The 18,718-nt window shown below is 55.3% G+C and overlaps 1 protein-coding gene and 1 long non-coding RNA gene across 3 annotated transcripts in view; both read right to left on the bottom strand.

Moving 5' to 3' along the window:
- LOC310769223 overlaps positions 1-18,718 on the bottom strand; it is a 33,154-nt gene that overhangs the window by 6,890 nt on the left and 7,546 nt on the right. The window lies entirely within an intron of this gene.
- On the bottom strand, positions 1,073-17,200 carry MAP3K10 (mitogen-activated protein kinase kinase kinase 10). 2 transcript variants are annotated; one of them, XM_083626924.1, is made up of 11 exons: positions 17,116-17,200; positions 15,566-16,511; positions 13,779-13,959; positions 13,138-13,286; positions 10,981-11,156; positions 8,043-8,283; positions 6,680-6,802; positions 4,967-5,105; positions 3,531-3,643; positions 2,780-3,325; positions 1,073-1,798 (listed from the first exon to the last, which is right to left on the bottom strand). In XM_083626924.1, exons 2-11 carry the CDS (start codon positions 16,320-16,322, stop codon positions 1,437-1,439), a joined length of 2,787 nt encoding a protein of 928 aa, XP_083483050.1. In that variant the 5' UTR covers positions 16,323-16,511; positions 17,116-17,200; the 3' UTR covers positions 1,073-1,436. The 2 variants fall into 2 exon arrangements, with proteins under 2 accessions (XP_083483050.1, XP_083483049.1); XM_083626923.1 differs by having other exon boundaries at positions 15,566-16,659; positions 17,116-17,171.

Consider the following 18,718-nt stretch of genomic DNA (forward strand, 5'->3'; position numbering starts at 1 on the left):
TAGAAGCAGGGTGGGGTGGGGGAGCCGCGGAGGTATCTGAGGCGGAAGTGACTTTGGGTGGGGGGGACATGCTGTTTTTTCACAACAGCAAAGAAATCCTTCCCTCGTGGCTTTAAAACAGCGTCCTACGCTGTGTCAAGGGCAGGGAGCGGAGGAGGAGATGTTCAGCATCGCTAGAGTCCCTGGTGTGTGTGTTTGTATAACCCCTACCAGCTCTAACAAAGTACGGGGCAGTGTGGTTGAGTGGTTGGAGGCCTAGGAAAACTCAAATTCCCATCTCTGTGCAGCTCGCTGGATACCTAACCTATTTAACAGGGTTGCCAGGAGGTTAAAGTGTGTGTGTGTGTGTGTGTGTGTGTGTGTAGGGGAGAAAGCCATGTATGTTTGCCACCCTGAGCTCCTGTTTCAATGACCAAGATGACCAAAGGTCTGGAGACCCAGTCCTATCAGGAGCAGCTGAAGGAGTTGGGTCCATTTAGCCTGGAGAAGAGGAGATATTATCGCCATCTTCAAATATCGCTGTCCCGTGGGAGATGCAGCAAGCTTCTCTTCTCCTGCTCTGGAGGGCAGGACGCGAACCCATGGCATACAAGAGAGGAGATTTCCGACTGAACATCAGAACAGCGGAAAGGACACCCTTGGAAGAAGGCGGCAGACTCTCCTTCATTGGAGGTTTCTAAGCAGACGTTGGGTGGCTGCCCTCCAAGGATTCTTTCAATGTGATTCCTTCATGGCAGGGGGTTGGACTAGATGGCCTTTGGGGGACCCCCTTCAAGCTCCAGAATTCTATGATACTCTGAGGAAAGGCAGGATGGAGATGTAAGGAACACAAACCAACCAACCAACCAGGACCATAGCTGTCAACTTTTCCCTTTTCTTGCGAGGAATCCTATTTGGAATGAGGGAATTTCCCTTAAAAAAAAGGGAAATGTTGACAGCTATGACCGGGACACTGGGAATGGGTCTACACCCTTAAGGTCCCTCCTAAAGGATGCAGGATCCTGGCGGAATTCTGCCGAGCGGCAAAGAAAAGGTAGGCAGACATCTTAATTCTCTGACACACAACTTTTTTTTTTTAAAAAAGCAACGTAACGAGTGGAATCACAAGAGGTGCGTGGATCAGATGCGACTCCAGAGAGGCTGAAGATCCACCTGGCTCTCTCATGCTCTCTCTCTCTCTCTCTCTCTCACGCACACAGACACACACCCGTGGGGCAGAACGTCAGCCCAGCGCCCCCAACTGGCTGGGCTGTTGCATTGTTTGGAAAAGAGCTGTCCTTTTGGCTCATCACTTAAGTGCCTGGGAATCCCCAGAATCAATAAATATAGCGCCCCACATGGTCCACCCGTCTCCGGGACCCAGAGAGACGCAGCTTTCCCCCCCTTGAGGTTCCCGGCCGGTGTGGGGTGGGCCCAGTCCATAGAGGGATGCTGCATCAGTGGGAGATGTCTCCCTCCAGCCCGCCGCAGCAGGGGGCCTGACCCCCACATAGGGGGACGGTGCTGTCCCGGGTCTGCCCCTCCATGTCCATGTCGAGAAGGGTCTGCCGGGCCCCCTTGGCGGGCTCACCCGGCGAGGAAGAGGAGGGCCCCCCCTGCGTCCGGACAAAGGAGACCAGCTTCCAGGGGTCGATGCGGTGGCGCCCTGGTGCCGGGCGAGGCCGGGGGGCAAAGGCCAGGGTCCGGGGGCGCTCCACCGGCGACAGGGAGGCGTTGGGGTGCTCTGTGGCCTTGCGGTGGGCTGGGACAAGCGAGGGGGGGTCCGGCAGGCGAGGGAAGGGCAGCGCTTCTTGCGAGCCTGGGGAGGGGAAAGGAGAATCAGCATGGCAGGCAGGCGAGGGAGCTGCGTGTATCCTGCTTTCTGGGGGATCCTGCCCCCCGCCCCCCCAATAAAGATACAAAATGTTGGGGAAACTTTTGCTGCAGATATTTATCTTTTCCCACCCTAAGTGGCTAACCTTTGACCATACTGCACCTTCCCTGATATTTTTAAACACGAGGTCAGGGGTTTTTGAATTGCCTCCCAAGTCGGTATTTCTATGATTCTATGATAAATTAATAATAATAATAATAATAATAATAATAATAATAATAATAATAATATTTTATTTATATCCCACCCTCCCCAGCTGAAGCTGGGCTTAGAGCAGCTAAGAACAATAAAAGAAACACAGCATTCTAAAATCAATGCATTCTAAAATCAATTCAAAATCAAATTAATGGCAACCACTGGGCTAGAGTTCTGTGAGGATTACCAAAGGAGGGGGTCAGACTGTGCCTTGGCCAAAGGCCTGGTGGAACAGGTCAGTCTTGCAGGCCCTGCGGACAGATGTCAAGTCCCGCAGGGCCCTAGTCTCTTGTGACAGAGCGTTCCACCAGATTGGAGCCACAGCCGAAAAAGCTCTGGCTCTGGTTGAGGCCAGCCTAACCTCCCTGTGGCCCGGGACCTCCAAGGTGTTTTTGTTTGAAGACTGTAAGGTCCTCCGTGGGACATACCAGGAGAGGCAGTCCCATAGGTACAAGGGTCCTAGGCCGTACAGGTCTCCCCCAATAAACAAAATACTAATTTTGCAGAAGGAGGTGAAACAGGCTCTCCCCAACCCCAGCCTAGCCATGTCTGGGGCTCAGGACCATTTCCAGAGCCCCTTCCACCTCTGGTCTTCTCCTGGCCTGCACCCATTCACTCCCCCAGGAAGACTGACTGGTGCTCAGCACATCTAGGGCCCAGGAGAGAAGCCCCCCTCCCCATTCCGATCAAGCCGTCCGCCCCAGCACTCACCCCGGCAGTCGGGCCCTGGTGGCCCCTGACGGATGGCCCCGTCCGAGGGCGTCCGGCGGTGCCCGCGGCTGACGGCCCTGGTGGCGCTGACGTGGGTGGGGGTGAGCGACTGGCGGGGGTCCTTCTTGAAGCTCTCCACTGTGACGTCCACCAGGGGGTTGTGGCGGGGGGCCCTGGGAGGAGGGCTCTCGGGGGGCCCGCAGGCAGGGGCCTCGTCACTGTCCGAGGGCAGTAGGGACTTGGTGGAGTTGCAGTCGGAGAGCGAGGAGAGGGACAGGAGCGTGGTGGAGCTGGGGGGCCCCGACAGGCCGCCCCCGGCTGCCCCGTCCCCCGCCAGCTCGGCCAGGTCGCCCCCCAGAGCGATGGAGGCCAAGATGGAGGCGCAGCCCAGTAGGACCAGTTCACTGCGGCAGTGGCAGGTGGGCGCCCGCCTCTTGGGACCCTCCGGCGGCAGGCTGGTGGCGCCTTCGGCCCCGGGGGGCGGCGAGAGGGGCAGGTAGGGGGAGCAGGGGCTGCTGCCGCCCCCTTCCTGCTCTGCGTATTCCTCTGTAGAGGGAGAAAGGCAGGTCAGGTTAGAGGAGGGGGAAGACATCAAGGCCCCTTCCCCAATTTTGCCCTCCTGCTGCTTCCCACCCGACTGGCCCCCACAAAGGAAGATGCTCAAGGGCTTGTCCCCTCCAGCGAAAGGTGGCCGACCCCAGGGCAGCCCCCAACCCCTCTGCTTCTTCCCTGAAGTGGAGGACCTACTTACCCATCTCTGTGAGGCTGGCGAAACCCACCACCAGAGGGGCGTGCTTGGGGGACTTGCCCAGGTTGGGGGCACTGGATGACCACTGCTTGCTCCCCTCCGCCAGGGACTTCAACCTGTGAATCAGCAGATGGTGATGATGATGGAGAGGAAGGGTCAACTCCCTGCCTTCTGCCCCACCCTCCAGCCGCTTCAGGTGGGCAGCTGCCTGGTTGGCCCCCCACCCCACTTCCAATACCAGAAGTCTCCTCCTTCACAGGAAACAAATGAAATACCGTGAAAATCCGGGAAACAAGAAGTACCGTATTTTTCGCTCCATAAGATGCACTTTTTTCCTCCTAAAAAGTAAGGGGAAATGTCTATACGTCTTATGGAGCGAATGCGTGGTCCCTGGAGCCAAATTGCCAAGGGGCAAAAAGCAGATCGTGCAAACAAATCCACTGATCAGCTGATCAGCAAGGGATCGGGAGGGAGATAAGGGACTCTAGAGATAAAGGAGGCTGCCTGGGAGGGGGGAGGTAAAAGCACATGCATCCTCAGGATTTTTGCACTGGGTCACCCCAAATTCAGCATCAGATCCCATAGCATGTCCATGGCTATAGCCTGCACCAAAAAATCACGCATCCATTGTTTCGTGGGGCTGCAATGGCGCAAAAACGTGGTTACAAAGCACAGATCCACATGGATTCTCAGGATTTCTGCATTGGGCTACCCCAAACTCACTGTCAAATCACATGTCTGTGGCCACAGCATGAACCACAAAAATCATACATCCACTGTTTCGTTTAGAATATATTTTTTTGCTTGTTTTCCTCCTCTAAAAACTAGGTGCGTCTTATGGAGTGAAAAATACGGTAATCGGATATAGAGAAATTATAAACCTTAAATGATTTTAAACAAACTCAAGAGCAGGGCTGAAACGCTTCACTGAGTTTAACAAAAAAGGTATGAAAACCTCAATGACAAGTTTTTAAGGTTTATAATTTCTTTTTTTCCTTCTGAGGAAACGGATTAGTTCAGTGAAACAAGTTTTGTAGCCGGCATCTCGTTAAGTCTTTGTTTCATTCTAGGTTAATTTTCCCCCTTGACTTTTTGATTTTTGTTATTTAGTTTAACTCTATATCCGATTACTTCTCGTTTCAGGGATTTTCACCGCATTTCATTTGCTTTGTGTAATTTCTGGGTTCCGTGACTGTCTTTTTTCCACTACCTCCTTCGCGAACCTGTGGGACTCAACAATTCTGCGATTCTTTCGCTGCGATTCCTGCCTTGCCGGGGGGTTGGGCTAGATGACCGCAGGGGGTCCCTTCCAACACTACCACCCTGCACTTTCCTCCTCCCTCACAAGGCCCTCTTTCACTCATCCTATGAGGGGGCTGGAACCCCCTCCCCCCTTAACCCTTCCCTTCCCACAGCCATGCCCCCCCCGCTTTGCTTACCTCTCCTCCCCTCCCAGCCTCTCCTTATGGAGGGTGGAGCTGGGCCCCCACGTCCTGCCTTTCTTCTTGCTCCCCACCAGCTCCTCCTTCTTCACCATGCTGCTCCGTCCCCACGTCCGGGTCCCGTCCAGGGGGGTCACTGCAACACCAGAGAGGAGGGGGGAGAGAGCAGGAAGGGGAGGGGATCAGGCGCTCCTTCCTCTAGTTTCAACAGCGCCCCCCCCCCACTGTCCTTGTCCCAGGTTAGAGGGGGGCAATTTTACAGACTGGCCCTTTGTACCTCACCATTGCTCTTACGTGGGAAACCCTATCAGATCTGGCCTGTCTGGGCAGCCTGTAGGAAACTGGGATAAAACTACCTGGTAGATCTGGAACGCTTGAATTTGGGCTTTTTGTTGGGGCCAAAAGCACAGAGAGTCCTGTGGTTGTTATGATGGTGCTAGTTATCTCTTGCTTGGACTACTGCAATGCGCTCTACGTGGGGCTACCTTTGAAGGTGACCCGGAAACTACAACTAATCCAGAATGCGGCAGCTAGACTGGTGACTGGGAGCGGCCACCGAGACCACGTAACACCGGTCCTGAAAGACCTACATTGGCTCCCAGGACGTTTCCGAGCACAATTCGAAGTGTTGGTGCTGACCTTGAAAGCCCTAAACGGCCTCGGTCCAGTATACTTGAAGGAGCGTCTCCACCTCCATCGTTCTGCCCGGACACTGAGGTCCAGCAGCAAGGGCCTTCTGGTGGTTCCCTCACTGCGAGAAGCCAAGTTGCAGTGAACCAGGCAGAGGGACTTCTTGGTAGTGGCACCCGCCCTGTGGAACACCCTCCCACCAGATGTCAAAGAGAAAAACAACTACTAGACTTTTAGAAGACATCTGAAGGCAGCCCTGTTTAGGGAAGCTTTTCATGTTTAATAGGTTATTGTATTTTGGTGTTCTGTTGGAAGCCGCCCAGAGTGGCTGGGGAAACCCAGCCAGATGGGCGGGGTATAAATAATAAATTATTATTATTATTAAACGTTAGGGTGACGTTTTCCATGATTTTATGGTGTGAGTTGCCCTTGACAGGGTTGGGTGCAGTTCATAAAAATAGATATCTGCAGCCACAAGGCCACAAAACATCTTTTAAAAATAGAAAAAACGAAACTGAGCCACCGAATTCCCCTTTTGCCCGGTGGGATCTTGGGTGCTCAGAATATCCAGGAAGGGGGAGCAGAAGAAGCCTCAGCCTGCGAGCCAAGAGATGCATCCCTTGCAAGTTTTGGGGGGGCAAACATGCGTCTCTAGGCCTCCAAAAAACACCAGCCCCCAAGCAACCAACCTTGGGGGGCGATGGCCACCCAAGATGCTTGGCCAGGAAAAGAGGGTACCAGGAGGAGATATGATGGGCGTCTTCAAATATCTCAAGGGCTGTCCCATGGAAGGTGGGGCAAGTTTGCTCTGGACGGTAGGACTTGAACCCATAGCTTAAAGTTTCAAAAAAGGAGATTCTGACTAAAGACCAGGAAGAACTTTCTGACAGTAAGAGCTGTTCGGTTGTGGGATGGAAGGTGGCAGACACTCTTTCTTAGCAGTTTCTAAGCAGAGGCTGGGGGGGGGACCTGTCATGGATGATCTAATTGGGGTTCCTGCATTGCAGGGGGTTGGACTAGATGGCCCTTGGGGGCCCCTTCCGACTCTGCAGTTTTGCAGTTCCGTGCGCAGACACTCACGGCGGATGGCCCGCAGCCGTGGGACGCTGATGGGGCTTGCGGGGGGGCTGGCACCGTTGGCCCCCAGGCCTTTCCGCCGGTCGAGGGTGGGAGAGGCCTGCACTGTGATCTTGTGCTCGAAGCCTAGATGGGGAGGAAGGAGACAGAGGAGGCGTCAGTCCCTGGCCTGCCCCTCCACCCACCCTCAAGGCCGGATCGTGGCCCTTCTGCTTCTCAACAGGTGTCCTTAATTCTACAAACCTGCGGATCTAGGAGACCAAGGGATGAGATGGGCAAGGATTAAGAGAGCTTTGGAGACTCCCCAGACTGCCTTTTGCCAGCCAGAGCTCTCTTTGGGGCTGAATTTATGATCTGTCGTTTATGGTAGTCCCAAGGCGATTTTACAAACATGCTGTTAAAAACAGCTAAGGCAACTGGATGGAAAAGACAGGTTTAAAAATAATACAAAAGGAACATCTAAGGCAGAGGCTCTTTCACCCAGTTAGAAAAGCTTGTCAAAAGAAAAACAACTTTAATTGTTTTCTGGAAGTGCAGGTAGTACATTATAAATATAAAGGGACCCCTGACCATTAGGTCCAGTCGTGACCGACTCTGAGGTTGCGGCATACAAGTTCCGGGTCATGTGGCCAGCATGACTAAGCCGCTTCTGGTGAACCAGAGCAGCACACGGAAACGCCGTTTACCTTCCCGCCGGAGCGGCACCTATTGATCTACCTGCACCTTGACGTACTTTCGAACTGCTAGGTTGGCAGGAGAAGGGACCAAGCAACGGGAACTCACCCCATTGCGGGTATTCGAACCGCCAACCTTCTGATCAGCAAGTCCTAGGCTCTGTGGTTTAACCCACAGCGGCACCCATGTCCCTAAGGCGATTTTACAAACGCGCTGTTAAAAACAGCTAAAAACGGCTTCGGCAACTGGATGGAAAAGACAGGTTTAAAAATAATATGAAAGGAACATCTAAGGCAGAGGCTCTTTCACCCAGTTGGAAAAGCTTGTCAAAAGAAAAACGACTTTAATTGTTTCCTGTAAATACATTATAAGATGAAATAAAGAAACACTTTACCAAAACAAAACAAACCACCACCCACTTTCACTTGGAAAGTGAAAATAGCAATAGACACAATGCAAATTAGAACTCGATTCAGCTTCTTAAAACACCTGGCCGGGCTTGTCTAAACAAAAATGATTTCAGCAGCCGAAATGAGTCCAGAGAAGGAGCCTGCCTAAATATCAATTGGCAGGGAGTTCCACAGTTGTGGTGCTGCAAGCGACCCTTTTGGACTGGCGGCCTGCCCTCCACCCTCCAGGCTTTTTGGCCTGCCAAGCCAGCGCTCTGCTCCCGGCTGCTGCCGGCCCGTACCTGAAGGGAGGCTGATGTGGTTCCCGTCTCTCAGCTTGAGGCGGGAGCACCGGAAGTGGCCCTTCCTCTTCTTGATGCGGGGCTTCTCCTGGCCCATCTGCATCATGATGAGGTTCAGCTCACGCTCCACGATGTCGATCTCCCGCTCGGCCAGCTCCTGCTCCCGCCGGCGCAGCTCGGCTTCCTGGGTCTTCTGCTCCTCAGCCGCCCGAAGCAGCTCCTCCTCCCGGCTACGCAGCTCCTGGGGCAAAGGAGACGGCGGGCGATGGGATCCCAACGCCCCCCGACGGATCACCTGCCCACCCGCCACGGCTCAGCCCCAGGACCTGCTCACGAGGGCAAGGCAGGCTGAACCAAGAGGAGTCCCTCTGAGCATGTGCAAAGTAAGCACACGTCTGCCAGCACTGAGTGGCAGCCTAAGACTTCCCTGGCTTTTTTCTGGCCCATGTAGGACCAGTCTGGAAAGTTAGCCTTGGTGAAGACTTGATGTTTTTATCCCCCAAAAAGTTTTTGATTTGAGTTTCCATTGAAATGAGGCTGTGTTTTAATTTTAATGTTTTAATGTTGTATTTTAATCTTGTTTTTAAGTTGTGTTTCAATCAATTTGTTTTTATATCGGGTGTTAGCCGCCCTCAGCCCAGTCTTGGCTGGGGAGGGCGGGGTATAAATAAAATTTATTATTATTATTATTATTATTATTATTATTATTAAGAACATAAGCAGAGCAGGCTGGGTCAGCTGCCAAAGGGTCCAGCCATCTGGTCCAGCCTCCTGTTCTCACAATGGTCAAATGCCCCAAAGAACCCAAGAATCTAGATAGACTGTCTCAGGACCTGGAGGCTCCATACGAACAGCCTGACTGCTGGATCAGCCCAATGGCCTAATAATAATAATAATAATAATAATAATAATAATAATAATATACCCTGCCCATCTGGCTGGGTTTCCCCAGCCACTCTGGGCGGCCTCCAACAAAATACTAAAATACAATAACCTATTAAACATTAAAAGCTTCCCTAAACAGGGCTGCCTTCAAAATGTCTTCTAAAAGTTTGGTAGTTGTTTTTCTCTTTGACATCTGGTGGGAGGGCGTTCCACAGGGCGGGTGCCACTACCGAGAAGGCCCTCTGCCTTGTTCCCTGTAACTTTGCTTCTCGCAGCGAGGGAACCGCCAGAAGGCCCTCGGAGCTGGACCTCAGTGTCGGGGCAGAATGATGGAGGTGGAGACGCTCCTTCAGGGATACTGGACCGAGGCTGTTTAAGGCATTAAAGGCCAGCACCAACACTTTGAATTGTGCCCAGAAACATACTGGGAATCAATGTAGGTCTTTCAGGACCGGTTTTATGTTGTCTCCGCGGCCGCCCCCAGTCCGCAGTCTAGCTGCCGCATTCTGGATTAGTAATAGTTTCCAGGTCACCTTCAAAGGTAGCCCCACGTAGAGCGCATTGCAGTAGTCCAAGCAGGAGATAACCAGAGCACGCACCACTCTGGCAAGACAGTCTGTGGGCAGGGAGGGTCTCAGCCGGCATACCAGATGGAGCTGGTGGACAGCTGCCCTGGACACAGAATTGACCTGTGCCTCCATGGACAGCTGTGAGTCCAAAAAGACTCCCAGGCTCCGCACCTGGTCCTTCAGGGGCACAGTCGCCCCATTCAGGACCAGGGAGTCCTCCACACCCAACCACCCCATGCCTCCCCAAAATCTAGTCCAGCATCCTGTTTCCCCAGTGGCCAAATGCCTCTAAGAAGCTAGGAATTAGGATAGACTGCCTGTGGATCTGGAGGTTCCATGGAAAACAAGAAGAGGCTGTTGGATCAGGCCAGCATCCTGTTCTCACAGTGGCCAACCAGCTGCCCTAAAACCCACAAGCAGGATCTAAGCACAAGAGTTCTCTCCCTTCTTGCGGTTTCCAAACTCTGAGGGCTTGTCCCCACTTAACTGCTGTCTTGCTCTTCCCAGGCATTTTAAAGCTCCTTGTTTGAGCAGCCTTTCCTTCGCTCTTTAAAACAGAAGCACTCCAAACGGCAACTGGGGTTTCCTGCCTACTGACGTTGGCTCCGATTCAGCAGTAAAGAGCAGGGCTGGATCTACACCGACCTGTTTAACGCTATAAGAACGGTATTAGATCTGCCGTTCCAAGGCGTCACAGGGCATACTTGGAAAGGAAAGTGTTTTTTTACCTTGGTTCCTTTTATCAACACTGTGTCTTTCTACTGCCGGTTGCTCTGCAGCACCACATTTTAATAACGCCTTAAAGTAGGGCAACAGGTGTCCATTTACGTTATCAAAACCCTTCCTTAGCGTTAAACACCACAAGTGTAGATCTGCCCTGGATTTCCACAGAGAAAGCTCTGGGGCAGAAAAGGAATAATTAAAAGGAACAAAGCAACAAAGGTCTGTATAGTTAAAGCTATGGTTTTCCCAGTAGTGATGTATGGAAGTGAGAGCTGGACCATAAAGAAGGCTGATCGCCGAAGAATGGATGCTTTTGAATTATGGTGCTGGAGGAGACTCTTGAGAGTCCCATGGACTGCAAGAAGATCAAACCTCTCCATTCTTAAGGAAATCAGCCCTGAGTGCTCACTGGAAGGACAGATCCTGAAGCTGAGGCTCTAAGACTTTGGCCACCTCAGGAGAAGAGAAGACTCCCTGGAAAAGACCCTGATGTTGGGAAAGATGGAGGGCACAAGGAGAAGGGGACGACAGAGGATGAGATGGTTGGACAGTGTTCTCGAAGCTACCAGCATGAGTTTGACCAAACTGCGGGAGGCAGTGGAAGACAGGAGTGCCTGGCGTGCTCTGGTCCAGGGGGTCACGAAGAGTCAGACACGACTAAACAACAACAAAAGGAACTTGGATTTGGAGCTTTAAAGCAGAGAGGAAAGGCAAGTGGGACTGAGCCCCAAGAGATACAGAGCCAGGAGAAGCCGACTCACTTTCTCCTTGGCGCGCAGGTCGTAGAACATGTCCGCAATCTCCACCTTCCAGTCCTGTTGCAGAGAGTGGAAGGACTCCAGGGGCATCTGGAACATGGCCGACTGCTCGATGGCCACCAGCTGCTGCAGGATGGAGCCGAAGTCCGGCCGGGCATGGGGGTCCGGGCTCCAGCACTCTGTGGGGTGGAGAGAGAAGGCCAGAGGAGAAGGCCAAACAAACCCAGCATTAAGAAGAGCCTGACGGAACCGGCCAGGGGCCCAACCAGCCCAGCTTCCTGTTCCCGCAGAGGCCAAATGTCCCAAGGAATCTGGATAGACTGCCTCCGAGGCTGGGGGTTCCACAAGAAAAGAAGAGGAGCCTACATCATCCGGACGACGGCTCGCTCAGCATCCTGTTCTTGCAGTGACCGAGCAGGTAACTCTTGTGGGAAACCAGCAAGCAAGGTCCAAGGGCAAGAGCAACACTCTCCCTTCCTATGGTTTCAGGAACTGGGATTCAGAAGCACTTCCTGCCTCTGACGGTGGAGACAGGGCATAGTCTTCTCCTCCGTGAATCTGTTCTATTGGGGTTTTAATATTTTGTTGGGAGCCGCCCAGAGTGACTGGGACAACCCAGTCAGATAATAATAATAATAATAATAATAATAATAATAATAATAATAATAATAATAATAATAATTATTATTTATACCCCACCCATCAGGCTGAGTCTCCCCAGCCACTCTGGGCGGCTCCCAATCAAGTGTTAAAAACAACACAGCATCAAATATTAAAAACTTCCCTAAACAGGGCTGCCTTCAGATGTCTTTTAAAGAGAAGATAGCTGCTTATTTCCTTCAAATCTGAAGGGAGGGCGTTCCACAAGGCAGGCGCCACTACCGAGAAGGCCCTCTGTCTGGTTCCCTGTAACCTCACTTCTCGCAGTAAGGGAACCGCCAGAAGGCCCTTGGCGCTGGATCTCAGTGTCCAGGCTGAACGATGGGGGTGGAGACGCTTCTTCAGGTATACTGGACCAAGGCCATTTAGGGCTTTAAAGGTCAGCACCAACACTTTGAATTGTGCTCGGAAACATACTGGGAGCCAATGCAGATCTCTCAGGACCAGTGTTATGGGGTCCCGGCGGCCACTCCCAGTCACCAGTCTAGCTGCCACATTCTGGATTAATTGCAGTTTCCGGGTCACCTTCAAAGGTAGCCCCACGTAGAGCGCATTGCAGTAGTCCAAGCGGGAGATAACTAGAGCATGCACCATTCTGGCAAGACGGTCCGCAGGCAGACAGGGTCTCAGCCTGCATACCAGGTGGAGCTGGTAGACAGCTGCCCTGGACACAGAATTAACCTGCACCTCCATGGACAGCTGTGAGTCCAAGATGGGTGGCATATACTGTAATAAATAATAATCATCATCATAGTCTATTAAAACTAACTGAGCTGGTGGCCCTCACGGCCTCCTGGGGTCTTCCACCGTTCACTTTCATTGGATGCCCTCCACCCCAAATTTTATGCCAACTAAGCCCCTCAATCTCTTGCCACAGTGCAGGGCAAGCCATGGCAGGCTCCGGCTCAGCACTGAGACCTGGGGTGCATGCCCTGAAATCAGGAAGAGAGTGCTTCTGAGCATGTGCAGCTTGCTTCTCCCTTCGGACCGGGTTCTCCCAGGCAGCCTCCCCAAAGCACCTCTTCCCCGAGCCTGGGGGGAGATTGAGGAAGCTCTCGGCTGGGCCCCCAGGCGAGGGAGAGCTCCCCAGGGGACACAAGTGGAATGGGGCTGGGGGTGCCATCTCGTCCTTTGCCCAGCAAAATGTTTAGATATTTGGGGAATCTTTGGGGTGAGGAGCTGGCAGAGGAAGCAAGGGGAGAAGAGTGTCCTACAAGGGAGTGGGGGAGAGGCGCTTTTATTTGATAATAAAATAAGGGGTCTTGACCTCTTTCTGAGCCTTGGGTTGCAACTGGTGGGGGGCATAAGGCTGAAGGCGCCCCACCTCAATCCCCACTTGTGCCCCTCCGCTCTTCCCCAGCCCTATAGCTGTGGGAGAGACCACATACCTGTGCCAGAAGACCCCTGCCCCCCTGGCCTGCCCCCCGCACCCTCGAAGCACTGAGCAAGCATGGAGAGGGCCATGCCCTCGGACCCCCAGCAGCAGCAGCCCCCACTCACCCTCCAGCAGGCGGGCAAAGGGCTCAGGGCAGGTGGAGGGGATGGGCAGGGTCAGCTTGTTCATGGCCACCCCGTAGGCCACCGCCAGGGCGTCAATCTCCCGGTACGGGACCTCGCCAGTCAGCAGCTCCCACAGCAGCACCCCAAAGCTGGGAAGGGGAGACGGGAAGAGAGAGGTAAGGAGTGAGTCTGTGGGGGGAGGCCCCAGACCCACAAACAGCCGCAGAGGGAAGGCGCTCCATCTCCTTGCCCCGGAACCGTTACAAAAACAAGCACGGCGTCTGTGGTTCCGGGGGTTGGACTACATGGCCTTTGGGTGTCCCTTCCAACTCCACAATTCTGGGTCAGAAAGGGCCCACCCTCACAAGCGGCTGATCTCTCTGTCTGCACCCTCTAAGCGGTGGTGGTTGGGGGTTCTGTTTTTCCCAGGGGGTGCTCCTGTGTCCTTTATCAGCTGCGCAGCAGGCTGAAGTTCAACAGGTGAAGCTTCCTGCGTGACAAGGAGAGCCGGTCCGTTTGCATTTCTGTTTGGCTCTCAGTGATTGGAGAGAAGAAAGATGGCTGCCCTCTGGGCAAGGGAGCTGGGTCCTTCCTTCCTTCCTTCCTCCCTCCCCGTCCCCTCCACTGCGACCCTCAATTACCTCCACACATCGCTGCTCTTGGAGAAGAGAGAGAGCTTGATGACTTCGGGGGCCATCCAGGCGTAAGTCCCTGCAGCGCTCATCTTGGTGGTCTTGTGCCACTCGCGTGCCAGGCCAAAGTCCGTGATCTTGAGGGTCCGGCCGCCCAAGTCATCGTTCTCGATGTGCTCCAGGATTAGGACTGAGGAAGGAACCGGGAAGAAGGCAATGGGCAGGTATCATCGAGCAGAGGGCACCGCTTGCTGGCTCCATCATTTGGTTTGGCAGTTATTGTTTGGAGCATGCGGTGGGCTTCGTGGCTCCATTTGGATGGCTGTTGGCATTTGGGGAGAGGGAGGAAGTTCTCCTCACCCCCTTCCTGAGCAGGCCTCACTTTCCCTGCCACCAACACCGCCCAGGAGGACGGTGGCCAAGGATGGAGATGTCCTCACTGCACCTGCCCACCTTTGAACAAGCCCCTTCCACTGCTCTCCTTGACCAATATCTGGCCAGGGAGCCAGTGGAGCAGTTGTGGGGGCGGTGGGAGGTCCCGCTCCAAGGTGGGCACCCACGGGAGAAAGGTCTGCCATCACACCCTTCCTATGCATCTCCAGTTCTGCTGGGACTGGGGACTCACAGAGGGTGGGGTGGCAATTGGCAGAGCCTCTTCCAATCAGGAAAAGACCAGGACCCACATCCTGCAAGGGACATGACAGTATTCGGGGTCGGCACTGCAAGGTTCACCCCCAGTTCTTATCCTCTTCCCCTGCCAGGTCACTACCCATGGTCTTAGGGTTCAGCTGGAAGTTAGGGGTCTCCTTGGAAGAGCAGGACAGGCCTCCTCACCACCAGTGACCCAGAGGAACCGTCCAGCCCAGACACCCCCAACCCCAGTCACCAAACCAGCTATCCAGGTTACCCTGGCCGGCCAGTCTCAGGCCCCTTCTCGTTACCCCCAGGAGCAGAGGAGATGGTGAGTTTAGCTGTGGCTCCTGCATTGCAGGGGGCTGGATTACATGACTCTAGGGACCCTTCCCCAAATCTACACCGACTCAGGGAGCAGCTTCTCCTGCTCCAGAGAGGATGGCCTGAACCAATGGATTCAAGATACAGAAAAGGAGATTCCAACTAAACATTAGGGAGAGCTACAAACTACCTCAAAAGTGGTGGGCTCTCCTTCCTTGTAGGTTTTTTAGCAGAGCTTGGATGGGATTCCATAGCTGTGATTCCTGCATTGCAGGGGGCTAAATTAGGTGCTCCCGGGGTAAAAAGGTAAAGGTAAAGGGACCCCTGACCATTAGGTCCAGTTGTGGCCAACTCTGGGGTTGCAGCGCTCATCTCGCTTTATTGGCTGTGGGAGCTGGCGTACAGCTTCTGGGTCATGTGGCCAGCAAGACTAAGCCGCTTCTGGCGAACCAGAGCACCTTCCCGCTGGAATGGTACCTATTTATCTACTTGCACTTTGATGTGCTTTCAAACTGCTAGGTTGGCAGGAGCAGGGACCAAGCAACGGGCGCTCACCGCATCACGGGGATTCGAACCGCCGACCTTCTGATCGGCAAGTCCTAGGCTCTGTGGTTTAACCACAGCACCACCGACGTCCCAGGTGATCCCGAGGAGACCCTCTCAACACTACCAGTCCATGACTCTATCCTTCAGGGTTACTGGTAAGCAAGTGAGGTTACACAAGAGGAGGAGGGAAGCCCCCTGCTGGGATCAGGGCCTGGCTGAGCACGCAGGACTAGGCAGAGCCTTCCCCTCTGAGCCCCTTCACTGCTGAAGCAACATCTCCCAGCGACAGGGCTTACCGTTGATGGACTTGAGGTCCCGGTGGATGATGGGGACGACGGCCTCGTTGTGCAGGTAGTTCATGCCCCTGGCGATCTGGACGGCCCAGTTGACCAGCACATGGGGGGGCACCTTCCTGCCCACCAGGGCGCGGTTGAGCGCCCCTCCCCGGGCATACTCCATCACCAGGCACAGGTTGGGGGGGCTGAGGCAGACAGCCCTCAGGGCGATGATGTTGGGGTGCCTCAGCATGGCGAAGAGGCGGGCCTCCTGGCGCACGTTCTCCGCCGTCACCGCCATGTCCTCCTCGGGGTCCTGGCGGATGGCCTTCACGGCCACCTCCTCCCCCCGCCACAGCCCCTTGTAGACCTTCCCAAAGCCCCCCACGCCCACAATCTCCTCCAGCTCCAGCTCCTCAAAGGAGATCTCCAGGGGAGGCGGGCAGACCAGCGAGTCCTGCAGGCGGCTGTACTTGGCGTCACTGGCCACGTAGTTGCTGGGGAAGACCCCCACCTTCTCCTGGACTTTCCCGGCCCACCAGCCCTCGTCCCCGGAGACGGTGGAGTCTTTGGAGAGGACCTCCACCAGGTCCCCCCTGCGCAGGGTGAGCTCCTCCTCCGCTGAGGCCTCGTAGTCAAAGATGGCGGTCCAGAAGGGGCTGGGGGCAGGTGGGCACGCGGCCCAGAGACCCCCGCTGCCCGCCCCCTCCTTGCAGGCCTGCTCCATGCTGCTGGCGTCCACCGTGGGGGCCCTGCTCCCCTGGTCACGGCCTTGCATGGCTCAGGGGCCGGCTGCAGCTGAGGTCCGCTTGCCAAGTCTTCCAGCGTCCAGAGCTTTGGGCTCTGGGGGGTCCATCCTCACCACCATCACCAGTCGTCCTGGCTGCTGGGCCTCCACCGGCGGTCTTCCCAGGAAGCCTCCTCAACTCTCAAGGAGCCAAATGTGCGCCGAGGGAGGGGAGAAGCGCTGCAGGAGGAAGAAAGGGCTCTTCTTTAGCATGGTGGAGAGGGAAGCCTGTGTCTTTAAGGCAAAACAATCATGCCAGGCTGGGTGCCCCCCTTCCCAGCGGCTCAGCTGAAGAGCCTCCTCCTCTTGGAGTGACAGCCGCCGTCCCCTGGCAGAGAAGAAAGAGGCTATTATCCTCCCCCCACCCTCCGAAACACCACCCTGCGATGACAGAGAGATGGAGGGAGAAATCGGGGCCATTTGCCCGCAAGGCCCCCATGCCATGCTCAGAGGGCTGGCGCGCATCCTGCGCTGGAATCCTCACCTGGAGGAGGTGGCAGACGCTCCCGCCCCCCCTCAGCCCCCTTTGCTGCCGCAGGTGTGCCAGCTCGGCCCGCCCACACCTTCCCAACCCACAAAGACCAGGGCCACCAGCTGGCACGCCAGAGATGAGCTTTGCGAAGCCTTATGTAAGCCGCCTGCGGGGCGGGTGTGGCGGTTTGGGGCTGGGGGGCTGCCTTGCCTTGCTCCAGCCCCCCTGCAGGGTCGGCCGGCAAGGGGGGGGTCAGGATCGGGCTTGCGCTCTGCCCTTGACCGCGGGTGGGTGCGTGGGGGACGGACTCACCTGGATGGCTCTCCTGCGCCTGGCGCCCCCCGGCGGCCGGGCTGCTTCCTGGGCGCCCCTGCTCCATGCACCTGCCCGGGCGGCGAGCGGGCGGGGGTGCAGCCGGCAGCCCTGCGGATCCCTCCGGGCGTCGCTCAGCACAGGGGCCGGCGGCCCCCTCCCCGCCTCGGCGGCGCCCCCATCGCCTGCGCGCCGCTGCAGATGGCCTGGCGGAGAAATGGGGGGGGTCCCTGCTTGGCTGCGCGCCCCGCCCCCGGCACAACCTTGCGATCACCTCGCCCCCTGCAGGCGCATCCTGCACCACGGAGCGGAGGGTGCGGGGTTCCCTGCCGATCTCTTTCCAGCAGCAGCGCCCCCCCCCGTCAACGCTGCTGCCCCTCCCCCTCCTCCTCTGCCCCCCCCTCCCCCTTTCCCGTGGACCGGTCTCTCTGGCTTATTCTAATGGTGTCCCTCCATCCCCTGTGCAGCCGCCGGAGCTGTCAGCTGGTGCCAGGCTGGTTTCCCCCCCCCCGGGCCCAGTGCATCATGGGACTCGTAGTCCTCCTCCTCCTCCCCGTCGTCGTCCTGGAAACGCCGCTGCAGCCAATTCGGCCGGCTGCGGGAGAGAGTGCCTCCGAGCACGTGCAGAGCGCGGCGCTCGGTTCCCCGCCCCGGCCAAGGCATTGGTTGGCGGGGGCCGCTTGGGAGGGTCCTGATGGGCCAGGGAATGGCGGAGGCTGGCGGTGGCGAGGAGAAGCCCCGCCCGCCTTGGGAACTGGGCTTGGAGCCTTTGCTGGAGGGGGGGGTGCAAGGTAAGGCTGCAATTTTAGACGACGCCTCCCTCGCGCTTTCAGCTCCCACTGAACCAATTTGTTCCGAATGTTTGTCTACCTATTGCATGATTTGCATCCCACCTTATTCTCCCAGGAGATCAAGGGGGCCAGTGCTGTTCCTGTTATGTACTGAAGTTCTCACCCTGGGCCAGCAGGGGAATACTGTAGATAGTTATGCAAATGAAGGATCGAAAAGTGACGTTCAGTAATTGGATAGTTTTAGAAAATGGCAACAGTTGCATTGTTCTGGAGCTCTGTATAAGCAGGCTGACTGAGCTCCTCAGCCTAGTTCTGTTCTGGCATCTGAATAAAGAAGAGCTGTTTAAAGAATCGCTGTGTCATCTGACATGTTCGCCCACAACTTAACAGTTCCCTCCACCCCACTCCTCATTTAAACACCACAACCCTGTAAGGTAGGCTAGTCTGAGAGGCAGGGACTGTCTCCAGGTCACCCCAGTGAGCTTCAGGGAGGAGTGGGGATTCGAACCCACATCCCTCCCAGGTCCTAGTCCTGCACTCTAACCACACCACACTGGCTCTCAGATATGTGGATATTGGTCTTCCCTTCAAATATCCAGTTTACAATGCAAAATGTATCATAAAATAGTTTTTTATGTTAAAAAAATTCTTGTAAAAGATTTAAGCAGCAGCAGCAGCAAAAACGTGAAGGGGCGTGGCCAGAAGGCGCAGCCTCCCTGCCTGTCCACCCGCCAGGCATTTTGCCCCACTGCCTCCTATTGGGGACATCAGGAGAAAGCTTTCGGGGTGCACAACACTTGCTTGCAGGGTTT

Source organism: Podarcis filfolensis (assembly GCF_964270895.1).
Source record: "Podarcis filfolensis genome assembly, chromosome: 8".
Classification (NCBI taxonomy): domain Eukaryota; kingdom Metazoa; phylum Chordata; class Lepidosauria; order Squamata; family Lacertidae; genus Podarcis; species Podarcis filfolensis.